The following is a 14,526-nucleotide window of genomic DNA, read 5'->3' as shown; positions in this document are numbered from 1 at the left end:
ACACCTACGTTCGGGGGCTGTGGTGAGGTTTGCATCCTATGAAGCAAGTCTGTCGGGGGAGGGATGATGGAAAAGGCGTCCTCTGGGGCCACCGGCTCCTGTCTGCCCCGGGATGACTCTCCCTTTAACCAGGTGCTTCTGCCGTGGCCTGGCCTGTCTCCTCCACCTGCGTCCTCTGGTTACTTTGGGAGAAAGCGGACTGTCCTGACTAGTTATCTGGGGTGAGGAACTCAGGGTGGGGACCCTGGGGGGAGGAATGGGGGAGAGGGGGAGGCGAGAGGCCTGGGGCAGAGCATGGGCTGTGGGGGCTCAAGTGCAGACTATTAAGTGCTAGTTTGTGATAGGAACTTTTCTAAGCCTCAGTTTCATACCCTATCCTGCGATAGGCGGGTGATAATGCTGAGGCCAAGCGTGTAAAGGGCCGGGTGATGAAGCCACGGCCCAGGGATGGTGCACAGAGAGGTGTCCCCTCCCCCCAAGCCGATGCCATGCTCTCCCTCCACGGTGAGGAATGGGCCGGGGCTAGAGCCCCTGGTTCAGGAAGTGCCCCGGCTGGCAGAGGCAGAGCCCTGGGAGGGCCAGGGGGTACTCACCACAGAGGACAGGTCCATGTTCTCCATCCTCCTGTCCTCCAGCAGCACAGGCTGCAGGCCGGCCACCTGGAGCTGCGCCGAGGACGTGCGGTACACGAAGCTCAGCAGCCAGTCCCCCCTGCGGGCACAGAACCGGTGAGCGCCAGCCTCGGGGAAGCCCCAGGACAAGGAGGGGCCCTGCTTAGCCCAGGGGAGTCTGGTGGGACTGGTGTTTCTGTGGGAAACCAGGGCGCTGACTGTACCCGTGGGGTGGGAACCGCAGGGGACCCTGGGCAGTGCTGCTCGGGGCATGGGAGCTCCAGGAAGGCGTGTGCTTTGTTCCCTGCTGGGTCCCCAGAGCTGAGAACTGACTGAATGCAGTAGATGGCCACCTATTGAATGAATGATTGAATGAATGAATGAATGGATGGGTGGATGGATGGGTGGATGGATGAGGGAACTGGGCGAAGTTCTGGACAAGTCAGCACATGGAACAGGAGAGGTGTTCTCGGGTCAGAGGAGTTCCCACTTTCCCCGGGATGCCTGATCCTCCTGGAGGAGTGGATAGATCGGAGCTGGGTGCACGTTCAGTTTTAATTCTTCCTTTGCTGTTTCTGACGCAGGCAGTTATAAACGAGCAAAGTCAGAATCGTTTCTTTCGAAACGTTTGTCTTATGAGAGCACTCTCCTCAAAGCGGAACAGCGCCCTCACAGGGACTGAGGAACAGAATGGGAACATCGGTGAGAAGGCTCCCTGTTCTCTAAGCTGTGCTGAGCAAACCATGGGCCTTCAAGACCCCCCTCTGCCTTTCTTGCCGGAGTGGGTCACCTGGAGCCAGTTCAAGTCCCGCCTGGTCGATGGTTCACTGTGTGATCTTGGACAAGATGCTCAGCCCCTCTGAGCCTCAGCCTCCTCTCAGGGGAGAGAGGGGAGGGGGGAGCGTGCACTGAGATGGGGAGTGGTGGGTGGAGCATGCACTGAGACGGCACGCATGTGCACAGTGCCCCCACGCGAGCACTGGAGAAGATTCAGGGACCAATCTACCGTCTACTCTGGGCCTTCGTGGGTGGTGTGGCCTCTCCTGCGTGGTCTACTCTGTTAGTGTCTGTGGGCTAAGAGAGACTTTCCATCCTTTCAAAATTCAGCGTGGATCACTTTCCCCGGGGGGCACCCCTGAACCCCTCCAGCTGATATCGTCACTCCTTTGTCCTTCACATCTATGCTCCTTTGGTGACGTTTGTCACACACCCTCCGTGTGTCCGGTCCTGGCTCTTTCCCCCAAGACTGCGCCTTGGTCCCATCTCCTGTATCCTGAGCTGAATCAGGAACTCCCTGGGGTGGGGTCCAGAAAGCCTTGCCTCAGTGGCCCTCCGGGCGATGCTGGGGCATGAATCACACAGCTGGACCCTTGATTGGCCATCACACGGCCCATTGAAGGGCGCTCCTTCGCTACTCAGAGGCTGAAGCCATTGTGGGTCCTCCCTGCTCCTCCTTCTACCTCATCTCCTGCTCACATGGTCCCTGGAGCAGAGGCCACATGGGGTCCCCCTGGGAGGCAGGATGAAACCTTCTCTTCATGAAGTGAGACAGGCCTGCCTGAGTTCACATCCTGGCTCTGCTGTGCAGTCCTGGTGAGGAACTGGACCCTCCAATACCACAGGGGGCAGCACCACTTGCCTGGCTAGGCTCTGGGGGTGTGTGTGAAGGGATGTGTATAGAGCTTTATTGAAGTACACTAGAAGCCCATTGCATGAAGATTTGTGTAAACAGGCCTTCCTTCCCTGGCTGCTGGCACTGGTTTTCCACTGGTACCTGGGACCCAGGCCTTCACTCTGGCCACAGTGGAGAAGCCAAGCCTCTTCAGTCTTCAGTCTTTGCTCGAGCTTCAGTCTTCACTCCACGCCTGCATATTCAAATTAACCCACCATATTTGTTGAGTTAATTTGCATAGTCACTCCTGATTGGCTGGTGGGTGTCACAGAAGTACGGCCAATTTGCATATTTCTCTTTTATCAGTGTAGAGTATACATTTGTTAGTGTACTTAGTCTGACAGTGTTGGTCTGATGCTCCCCTCACTTCACATTCAAGTAGGCTCATGGCAACTAAAATGCCTTTGGGAACCAAGAATATAAATTTCTGATTGGTGTTTAATTTACCAAGAAACTACAGTTATTGTCTTGGTCTGTTATGTTCCTTTCTTTTTCTCTCCTTCCTCCTTCTCCTCCTCCTCCTCCTCCTAACTCTCTCAAGGGATGGCCCAGGATTTCACAGAATAATTGAAAAGCAAGCTTATTAGCCTCCGGTCCTCAATAGAACAGATGGGTTTAATAAGAGTCTGTTGATCTCATATTGCACACATGCAATTTTAATTCTTTCCCTTGCTGCTTATGACAAGCACCAAGAAGTCGTGTGTCATGCGAAGATGCCAGAAACAGCCATTCTAACTGCCATAGTCTACTGGGCACCTGCTGGGTACCCTTTTTAATTCTCCTAGAACCTCATTTAATTTTCCCAGAACCCCTGTGCAGAGGGACTCCCGTTTCCATCTGATAGGCAGGAACACTAGGATTTAGAGTTGTTTGTCCAAAGCCACACAATAGGTAATGGTGGAGCCAAAATTTTAACTGAGGATAGTCTGACCTCAAAGGTTGGTCCATTCTTCTTCTTTTCTTGTTTTTAAAACTATCCTTACTTAAAAAAAAAAAAAAATTAATTAACGTCTCTTTCATGTCCTACCTCTGGTGCCTGTCCATTCCTTAAGAGTGGCCATGTCATCAGCTGCTGATGGCCCGCCTACACCTTCCTGGGGGGCTGCTGGGCAGGCAGGCTCATGTGCGCATGTGCAGACGGTTCTCCCTTCTTATATGGGATCGCAGTATGGATTATGGCACCCCCTTTTTCTCCCTTTAACTAGTCCCCTTCCTATGGTCCTTCAGGTTGTTTTCATTTTTAAGTTATAAATGAAGTTGCAACTACCCACTTTTTACAGCGCTCTCTGTGCACATGTGTATCTAGTAGATCAGGATCTTAGAAGTCAAACTTTAGGGGAGGAGTGTCAGAAAAGTGGCATGTTAAAACCCCCGATAGCTATTGCTGCTTGTCCTCCTGCCAGATGCTAGGTCCCCTGGGTTTGTTGGCGTGTTTGGTTGGCTTGTTCCCCTGCAGCCCCAGGCTGGTGCTCACTCAGAGTCTGTGGAGTGAACGCCCCACGTGGCCACTCCTGCTGCTGCTGAACAGTCACCGCATCTGCATGTGCTTGAACACCATGTGCCTCTCTCTACGCTTAACCATCCCCGCAGTCCTGGGAGTCACTAGTAACTCGCCTTCCTTTCTGATGGAGAAACCGAGCCAGTGTGGGGACCAGCTCTGTGTGGCTCTCGATCGTGAGCTCCTGAGCACGCCATCCTGTCCGGCTCTGCATGGAGACTGATGGGCATCTTCTCAGGCCCCTCCCCTGAGGTCTCAGCGATGGACATCATCTCTCTTCTTCCCCAAAGTCTGGGGCACGGCTGTGGCTGAAACCTCTCGAGTCCTCCTCTCGAACCCCATGCCAGGTGCCCCCACTCCAGCCCACAGCTGTCAGTCCTGGCAGGTCCCCGCCCCTTGCCGGAGGTCTGATGCATGGCCTGGGTCCCGTTCCCCTATCATTGCCAGCTTCCTGGTCCATCACCCTGCCCCGCCCAAAGCCGTGCTCGGACCTCAGCCTCCCGGCCCCTTCCTGCATTGCCAGGTGACGTGCACACGCGCTCCTAGTGGGCACTGGAGACTCCCGATGAGGCCAACCTTTGTTTCTCAAGCTATGCCCCACTCGCCCATGTCCCCCTCTCCCCTGGTCATGGGCACAGCCTGGTCTCAGGCCTGACACAGAGAGCCTGTGTCCAGCTCTTCACCCTGTGGGAAGGAGGCTTTCATTCAGAGCGCTAATGGGGCCAGGCCTCGGGCACACTGGCTGCTCCGTACGCGTGGGCACACCCACTGGGGGGAGGGGGGGCGGCAGACCTGCTGTAGCCATTGATGATCCTGCCGGACACCACCTTCCGGAAAGGCTCCCAGTTCTTGGCTTCTCCCTCCACGGGCGCGCCCAGCAGCACCACGTCCTCCACGATCCCCTGGCAATCTGGCGAGAGACCGAGAAGGCCGTCAGTGCCCCTGGCCACCATGCGTCCTGGGAGGGACTCTCCAACAGCGGTGGAGGAGATGGGTGTCACATACACAGGTGCGCACGCATATTCAGGCACACACATGTGCAAACACATGCACTCATGTGTTTGTGCACACATTCATGCAAACTCATGCATGCATGCATGCATGCGCACGCATACACACACACAAACACACGCACATGAGCACACAGTAATGGGAGCGTCTACTTCCTGAGTTCCAGGCCCTGCGTCAAGCCCCTTGCGTGCCTGAGCTATTCTGGCAAAGCACCGTTATTCCCATGTTAGAGTTAAGGAAAACCAAGGACATTTTTCTTTTCTTTTTTTTTTTTTTTTTTTTAAGTTTTCCTTTTTTTTTTTTTTTTTTTAAAGATACATTTTTTTTCTTTATTTAAAAAATTTTTTTTCCTTATATATTTTATTGGTTTTTTACAGAGAGGAAGGGAGAGAGACAGAGAGCCAGAAACGTCGATGAGAGAGAAACACCGACCAGCTGCCTCCTGCACACACCCCACCGGGGATGAGCCCGCAACCAAGGCACATGCCCTTGACCGGAATTGAACCCGGGACCCATCAGTCCCCAGACCGACCCTCCACCACTGAGCCAAACTGGCTTCCGCCCAAAGACATTTTTCAAGATCACATGGCCAGTGAGTGGCAGCCTGAGGTGGGACCCAGGCCTGTCCCACCATTCAGGAAGCTCACCACTGGCCAGGGACTCGGATGGGACATCCTTTAGAAGCAACTGACCGGCCTCCATCATCACATCTGCCCGGGGGAGGCACCACCGCCTCCCTTGGTGACGGCTCCTGGGAGCCAGTGCAGCACGGCAGGAAGGTGGGCGTGAAGGGGAGACGGGGCGGATGAGTCCGGGGAAGGATGGGCCCCTGGCACTGACGGCTTTGTTCGTGGCAACATTATGCCCAGACACCGAAATGGCCTTTGGGTTATGATTGATAATAGTATTTCACAAGCCAATAGCACACAGGGTCCTGTCTCTTAATAAGCCAATAAAGAAGTAACATTCTCCAAAGCAATGCTAGATGGAGGGCACGACTGTCCCAGGCAGAGGGGCGATGAAAGAAACGAAGCCCAAATCGCACTGAGGTGTGACTCTCCGCTGGCTGGTTCTCGGAGGAGTCGCTTCGCCAACCAGGAGCTGACCCCCGGCTGCCAGCGCTCATCCCGAGTCCCTGGTGCGAGAGCAGAACAAAGGTGCCCTGTGGGTGGGCCCGGAGCAGCCTTGCCCACGGCTGGAGCGAGTGTCCCGATACCTTTCGAGAGCCACTGAGGTCAGAGGGCGAAGCCTCGGCCGCACCGGACACTCTCTCGCTAAGCCCTGCAGACGCTTGATATTTCACGTTTCAGCGTCCGTTATGCCACAGTCGCTCTTCCATACATTTATGTCCATCAACATTGAGGAGCTCGACAATTCTGATGACATCATCCTGACACGGCCTCCCCAGGGCAAACAGATCACTCCTCAGATCGAAACAGCTTCATGTAAATTATAAACATTAAGATGTGAGACCCTAACACACCAGTCCGCAGCACCGGCCTAATGGCTCAGAGGCATTTTAGGCCAGGGCAGTGCCAAGGGCAGTTCCCGGCCCAGGGCCTCTCCACCAGGACTATCTGTCCCGAGGAAACAGGGAAGGAGCCTGGAAACCAGCAGTTCACAGGTGATTGTAATTACGAGCATCGTTCTTGACCAATGAGAGGTACCCATGCACCCCCCATTCTGTCACCCATCCATCACTTCACTCCCTTGCATTTTGCTCCTTGTCATTTACCACTTGTTTATGCCTGTCTCTCCCTCTAACACCCAGGTCCAATGAGGGCGAGTGCTCTAGCTGCCTTATCCACAGCCGCACGGGCTTAGCACAGTGCCTGGCGTATACTTGGTGCTCAATTAAGATTTGAATTAATGGCCGACTGAATGAATGAACTGCCACCCCTCAGGAAAGCCAGGAGATGTACTTCCTGATCGCAAAGCCCTGGTTCCATTCCCAGTTCCCCACACATGGCCCTTTCTTATGATTTTGAGTCTCTGCAGGCTCAACGTCACCGCTGGGGAATGGGCCCGGGAGGGGGCTTTGCTGATTGACATCGGACCACTGGCTCCCTCTCTCTGGGCTCCAGTTTCTAACCAGAGTGCAGCTAACCGCATTCTGTTTGGGCTTCCATGTCTGAGTTCGTCCTAGTAAAGGGTTCCAGGCTGAGAGAGGTCTGAGAACCCCTGCAGTACCAAGTTCTCTGAGTGCTCCTCTGTCTCTGACGTTGAAACATTCCGGGGCACAGAATGCTGATTTCGCTCCCTTTGCTTCCAGGGCGGTGATTATCTGGCAGGAGGAGGGAAGGCTTCGGTATGCTGGCGGTTGTGCTGAGCAGAAGGCTGACTCAGACACCATTTGATGTCAGGGCTATTTCAGGTGCCTACGTTGCAGCAAAGCTGTAGAGGACGAGATTTTTATTCCAGCCCCTTCCCTGGGCAGATGAGGAGACTGAGTCTCAGAAGGGGTGGGGGCATGCCCAAGGCCACACAGGGAGTGGGAACCAGGCTGGGACCAGGACCCAGACTGCACAGAGAGCTGCCTGCTCCATGGGGCCCTGCTTCCTGCTGTCTGCAGTAATAACACAAAGCTCAGAGATTGCATGCGCGTTACCATTGCTCCCACAGCGCCGAACGGTTATTGACCCAGGGCCAACGACTGAGCTCAGCAGCTCTCTCTGGGGGCCGCCCACTCAAGCCACCTGCTCTGCCCACTGAATCTCACAGAAGAGCTGGGACCACTTTCCATCCCTGAGTGTTGACACTTGGAGGGCTTGGGACCCCTTGTGGCCAGAAGTAGCAATGCAGGATTCCTGACTGAGTTATCCAGGGCAGCTGCTAGCATCCTGAAGTTGCCCGTGACCTTGAACTGAGACAAGTAGTTAAACCTCATTAGACTCAAGTCAGGGCGGGCTGCGGGCTGGAAGCACGTTTACCCTTCTCTGAAGCTGGCTGGCCGTTGTCTTACTAGACCTTTTCCTCTTTCCTCCTCAGGCTGCTGCCACACTCCGATTGCTCTTCTTAGGTTTTAGAGACGTTGCAAACCTGCTCTCTGTGATGTTGCAAACGTGGGATAAGCCATGTGACGGGCTCTCAGTAACACACATGTTAGCGAAGGGAGGTCGGCGAGAATCACTTGAGACACAGGGTGGAGTTCTGTGGGGCAGCTCAGAGCCGTCACCATTCCCGTAACAGGATGGTCCGGGAGGGGAAACTCGGGCTAGGAGACAGATGCTGGCCACTGGAGTAGGTGATGGAAGCGAAAAAATGCCAAAATTCATTGCTCGGTCCAAAACCTTATAACAGCAGATTTCAGCTGTCTGGGTAAAGGCGAAAGTCCCTTGCTCAGGGACCACCGTCAGTATGAAGCAGGCCTCTTCCTGGCACGGACGATCCCTCCCATGCCGAGAACTCATGCAGACGCCCCCACTGCTCAAGACCAAGAACAGACACCAGCTTTAACGTTTCCCAAGAGCCCCAGCGAGACTCCACCGCCGTTTTGCCGCGGGAACAATGAATGTTTGCTGCAACGTGTTTAGGTTTATTCCAATTGCTACCCTCCACCTTGGGAATTTTTAAGGCTTTAAAGATGGTCCTTCAGCTTACTTTTATCCGTGAGAACTTGGATAAACCAGTTTCTGTCTTGTCAAGTGCCCATGCTTTCAGCGGCTCACACTGGAATCCTTTTACCACGTGGCCCTTCTCAGTGGGGAGACTGTCTTAGCTTTTCAAAAAAATTAAGAGCTGCCCTGACCGGTTTGGCTCAGTGGATGGAGCGTCAGCCTTGGGACTGAAAGGTCCCAGGTTTGATTCCGGTCAAGGGCATGTACCTTGGTTGTGGGCACATCCCCAGTAGGAGGTGTGCAGGAGGCAGCTGATCGATGTTTCTAGCTCTCTATCCTTCTCCCTTCCTCTGTAAAAAAAAAAAAAAAAAAAAAAAAAAAAAAAAAAATCAATAAAATGTATTTAAAAAAAATTAAAAGCTGAGGACGAACACTGCCTTTGCAATAGCATACTTCCATCTACTCTATCACCTTGGCCTTAAAATATGTATATAAATTGAGTTTTTATAAAAGTAAATATTTAAAAAACATATATATTTATTTATTTCAGAGAGGAAGTGAGAGAGAGGGAGATAGAAACATCAGTGATGAGAGAGAATCACTGATAGGCTGCCCCCTGCACGCCCCACACTGGGGATCGAACTCGCAACCCAGGCCTGTGCCCCGGCCGGGAATCGAACTGTGATCTTTTGGTTCATAGGTGAACACTCAACCACTGAGCCACGCCAGCCGGGCAAAACTAAATATTTTTAAAATATACCAAACAGGGCCGGCTCTACCTACAAGCCCACGGAGAACCCTCTGTGCAGGGAAGGCCCCTCCGCCACTGGGAGCACCGCTCCCGGCCTGCCTTTGGCCTGTCTTTCCCACACAGTCGGCTCTCTCACAGCGGGGCAGGCCGGCCCGGGTGTTTCCGAACAGCCTCCCCTCGGAGCCGCACAGTCATCTCCCGCATGCCTGTCACGTCGTCAGTAATGAGATTCTCCTGGGCCGCAAAGACCAAAGGATCTCAAGTTTGAGGAGCGGAAGAGCCGGATTTTCTCCCTCCCGGCAGGGGGTCTTGTGTGCAGCCCGCGATAAGCGGCAAATGGATATCTCCCGCCTGCCGGCCCAGGAAACAGACCTTGAAGGAAATATGAATTGCATCCAGCACAAACAAGATCCATTCCAACACCCCCCTTCCCTCCCCGCACCACGATAAGCACATCGAGAGAAGCCGCCGGAGGGAGAGGGAGGGAGCCAGGTGGGGAGGGAGACAGAACTGAGGCAATAGGGACGCTCTGCCCGTCTCCCCCTCGCCCCCCACGCAGGGAAGAGCTGCTTAAAGAAGGTCACGTGGATATATTACAAGGACGTGGGGTGAATTCTTAGGGGACGAGTAAGCCTTCATCTGCCCCTTGGGGTCCCAGTCTCTTCGATTTGGCCATGCAGAGTGGTAAGGCTGGTACCAGCACCCCGGCACCCGGGAAATGAATCTGCACGCCTAACCCCCTCCTCGCTCCCACCCTGGGACGAAAGCTGGGTGGGTCCGAGGACAAAACAGAACTGGTGGGTGGATGTCACTGAAGGAATTGTCACATCTAAGGTGGTGTCAGCCGTCAGGAGGATGGAAGAGAGGAAGGGAAGAGGGATAGAAAGTTAGAAACATCGATGAGAGAGGAACATCGATAAGCCATCTCCTGCCACCCCCCCACCCCCTACTGAGGATGTGCCCACCACCAAGGTACATGCCCTTGACCGGAATCGAACCCGGGACCCTTGAGTCCACAGGCCAACGCTCTATCCATTGAGCCAAACCGGTTTCGGCCATAAGATTTTTTTTGATTGACTAATTTTAGAGAAAGGGAGGGAGAAAACAGAGAAACATTAATTTGTTGTTTCGCTTGTTTATGCATTCCAAATTTCCTGTTCTTTTTTTAGTGCTTTGTTCTTTCCACTTATTTTCAATGTTTTAATTTATGTCTTTAATAATTGCAAACACTTTTTTGGAGGGTCTAATCCTGATGCTTGTTGTTTCTGAGACTCTCCCCATGGCAGTTTTTCCCTTGTGTGTTTTAAAGTAAGTCTAGATTCTGAGCTCATGGTTAAAGCTGCTCACGTGTTCACAGATGGGAATCTGGTGGCCTGGGTGGAGGGCCTGTTTTTTTTTGTTTTTAAAAAAAATATATTTTATTGATTTTTACAGAGAGGAAGGAGAGAGACAGAGAGCTAGAAACGTCGATGAGAGAGAAACATCGACCAGCTGCCTCTTGCACACCCCCTACTGGGGATGTGCTGGCAATCAACGTACATGCCCCTGACTGGAATCGAACCCGAGACCTATCAATCCGCAGACCGATGCTCTACCACTGAGCCAAACCGGTTTCGGCGATGGCCTGTTTTCTCCAGAGTAAGATGGCATCAGCTTTTTTGACGTGGGATTCCTGGGTCTTGCAGGTAGCATTAATTTGAACGCTAATCCAGTAAGGCCTGGCCCTGAGTCTCTGAATTTCCAAGGAGACATCCCCGCCTCATTCTGGGGACATGCCTACTGCTTTGGCTTCTGTTTCCTCCTTGTTTCTCAACTCTGGTAATTTCCTTACTTTTGGGGAGCGCAGCCAAGCATTTAAAGGGACATTTGCTAGAGCTTGCCTCGCATTTCGGGAGTATTTGTAATGGAAGAATTTCCAGGCAAATTAGTCCATTATTGCCACTGCAGAAGCTTCTGGTTTAGCTCTGTTATTTGTTAACCTCCCTTTTATTTATTTTTAAAAATACATTTTTATTGATTTTTAGAGGGGAAAAAAGAGAGAGATAGAAACATCAATGATGAGAGAGATTGGCTACCTCCTGCACACCCCACACTGGGGATGGAGCCCATAACCCAGGCATGTGCCCTGACCAGGAATTGAACTGTGACTTCCAGGTTCATAGGTCAATGCTCAACCACTGAGCCATGCTGGCCAGGATGTTAAATTCCCTTTTTAAAGAAAAGGTTCAGGTCTCAGGCTCAGAGCTTTTGGCAGGTGACAGCATTATGCTAGATCTCAATAGCATTGTTTTATTTTTATTATATAACTTAGAGGCCTGGTGCATGAAATTCATGCATGGAGGGGGAGCCCTCAGCCCGGCCTACACCTTCTTGCAATCCAGGACCCCTTGGGGGATGTCCAACTGCTGGTTTAGTTCCAATTCTGCAGGGATACCAGCAGTTGGACATCCCTCTCACAATCCAGGACTGCTGGCCCCTAAGTGCTTGCCTGCCTACCTGCCCGAATGCCCCTAATCACTCTGCCTTCCTGCCTGACCACCCCTAACCACTCTGCATACTTGCCTGATCTCCCCTAACTGCTCACCTGCCTGCCTGATCACCCCTAACTGCTCTGCCTCCTTGCCTAATCACCCCTAACTGCTTTCCTGCCTGGCTAATCACCCCTAACAACCTCTGCCTACCTGCCTGATCGCCCCTAACTGCTCATCTGCCTGCCTGATTGCCCCTAACTGCCTATGCCTTGGCTCCTGCTGCCGTGGCTTCATTTGGAAGGATGTCTGGAATGATGTCCTGAGCAGCCTACATCCCAGGATGTCCCTGTGAGCATGCGTGTGTGTCCGTGGACCTCCTTGGTCCTGAGGCAGCTCTCAGGACCAAGGAGGCCATGACCCCTGTCACTGATTTCTCCTCCTCTCTGGAACTGATTTCTCCACCAGAGTCTGTCGCATGACAGGGGCCTCCCAGTGATGGCTGGGACATTGTAAAATTCTCAAAAACAACCTCATCTGAGTTCCCATCCACCTTAAAAAAAAAAAAAAAGAGCCATGTGACTGTTTTTTCATTGTTCTGGTCATTTTAAAACATGGTGGCTTGGCACTAAAAAGACACAATTATTATTTCGTTGTCCTTTCTTATAAGAAATGTTTGGCCAGATCAGTCCCTCCGGATTGTCATCCAGGAAAAGAAAAAGGTCACTCAAATAACAGCACATGTCGGGCAGCTGCTGCCTAGAAGTCCAGTCACGCTGAGCTGGGCAGAGCTTCTGCTCTGATAACACTGAGCGGTGGTCCGATGCCAGCCCGAGGCTGCCGGCCGCGGGAGCCGGGCCAGGATGCACCTGTCCATATCCTCATCTGGAAAACGGCCCAGGAGTCCCTGTGAGAAAGGGAAGCCTTCGGGCTGTTGGGAAGGTTCCATGGGATGATTCCTAGAAACACCTGGCACAGCAGGTACTGGGTAAATACCAGTTCTTCCCCCTCTTTGTGCTTTGGGTGCCTAAAATGTGAGCCAGAGGACGTAAGTGGGTGGCACAGACATCTCTCCGGAAGCAGGAGCAGCTGCTCAGTCTTGCACAAGCCCTCGATGGAAGGCAGTCAGTAGACTCGGCCCAGCCAGCTCGTCCCAAACCCACCCATTGCTGGGCTTTGAAGAAGGATATCTTCAAAATATCAAAATATATATCTTCTGGATAATATCTGCCCTCCTGAAAGTCACCACAAGGTGGCGGTGTGGCGACCACAAAAACTCCAGGTGTCTCTATGGCCAGGTATGGGAGCTTCCTGGAATGCCATTCCAGTTAAAGAGGGCTAGAGTGGCCTGCCAAGGGGTGGGCTGACCACACCCCAGATCGACCACGGCTCTCTAGGGCCTCTGAGATGAGCCATGAGACTGAACCTGGCTGTCCCTGCCTTTAACTAACTGTGCAGCCTGGGCAAGCGGGGTAACCACTCAGCTATAACGGGGCAGGGTAGAGACCCCTGGTATGGGAGTCAGGCCCGAGCCCACCCTCAGCTCTGTGGTGTACGGGCTGTGTGATGGAGAACAGATCCCCCGAGAGCTGAGCCTGCTCTCCTGAGAACCAGGGACAAGCGTCCCTCTGTCCCTGGCTGGCTGTGACAGTAAATGCAGCCACAACACGTGAAGGGCCCGCCGTGAAGGGAACTCGATCAGCTGGCTTCGTTTGGTGCAGCTCGACAAGCCCTGTTATAGGGGATCCAAGGTGGGGCCACACGGGGCTGGAGACCCTGCCTTGGGGAAGTGGGGCATGAGAGGAAAGGACTTCAATGGGTAGGTGCAGCCACAGGCGGGGACGGCTGCAGGGCAGGGCAGGGACTGTGTTCAGAAGGGAGATCCCCTTCTATCTGACGTCCCAATGGGGAAGAGACCTGGCTGACCTCTGCCCCCTCTGTGTTCTGCACAGGTCCTGGCAGAAGTAGGTGCTCAGCAGGTCGGCAGCTAATGGATAAATAAATATACCGAGTGAAAGTTAAAACGGAAGACTCAAGTCAGAGCCTGCGTCCGTCTCTGCTTTTAGTCTGACAGATCGAGCCCCTGCGTTCAGAGAACCCTGTTCATCCCCCCAACCTTCCTCCTCCCACTTCCCAGCAGAAGCCTTTGCGCAGGCGGCCGCCTGCCTTCCCAGGCCACTTACCTTCCTACCTCTGGGTCTTTGCTGTCGCCAAGCCTAGGCTCCAAGGCCTCCTGCCTCCCTCACTGCCTCTCAAGGCTACTAGTTCTTCAAGGCCTACCATTCTTCCCCCACTCTCCCCCCAAACCTCCCCTGCCACCCGGAGGAAAGGCTTAGTGTCGAGGCCCTTGTGATGAAGGCGCCTGGACCAGTCACCTCACCTCTCTGGGCTTCTGATTCTCCATTCGTAAAAAACGGAAACTATAACACCTGCTTCCAGGTGTAACCAGGCCCACACCTTCCACCGTGCCTGGGAAGAAGATCAAGATGGAGTCTGTCCCTCTCCGGCACATAGTAGGTTCTGTCCCTCTCCAGCACATAGTAGGTTCTCATCAGCTTCCTCCCTACCTCCACCCGTTGGAACGACGGTTCTTTATTCTGGAGATGAGCAGCTGCTCTCCATGAGTGTCTGCAGGGCAATGTGGCAGACGGAATAACCCCACTTCCCACTGCTCTCTGAGCCTGTGGCCCAGGCTCAACGAGTCCAACAAAGCCTCAGTCTCTAGCACCAGCTGAATTCCAAAATGTACAACCACCCAAATGGAAACGCAACGTGGGACCAGCTGCCTGATTCATCGTCTTCCCAGGTGCTCCCCAGGTGCTCCCCAAAGCGGAAGAGACCGCGATTGACCTCTAGGCTCAGTTTCCAAGGGAGCCCCTGCCGCCAGCCTCCTGACAGCCAGGCAGCTTCCTGAGAGATTCTTCCCCACCAGGACACTCCCCTCCCTGTTCTGGGTCT

At 53.4% G+C, this 14,526-nt stretch overlaps 1 protein-coding gene across 1 annotated transcript in view; it reads right to left on the bottom strand.

The window, feature by feature from the left end:
* The window catches only part of TMCO4 (transmembrane and coiled-coil domains 4), a 63,398-nt gene that overhangs the window by 6,517 nt on the left and 42,355 nt on the right, over positions 1-14,526 (bottom strand). Inside the window, exons 13-14 of the mRNA XM_084875245.1 lie at positions 4,574-4,691; positions 594-711 (exon numbers count right to left, since the gene is read on the bottom strand). Of these exons, the coding sequence (XP_084731371.1) occupies positions 594-711; positions 4,574-4,691 (236 nt within the window). The remainder of the gene's footprint in view (positions 1-593; positions 712-4,573; positions 4,692-14,526) is intronic.

This window comes from Pipistrellus hanaki (assembly GCF_964339955.1).
Source record: "Pipistrellus hanaki genome assembly, chromosome: 2".
In the NCBI taxonomy this organism is placed as follows: domain Eukaryota; kingdom Metazoa; phylum Chordata; class Mammalia; order Chiroptera; family Vespertilionidae; genus Pipistrellus; species Pipistrellus hanaki.
The sequence above is the reverse complement of the archived record's forward strand: the minus strand, read 5'-3'. Positions and strand labels throughout refer to the sequence as shown.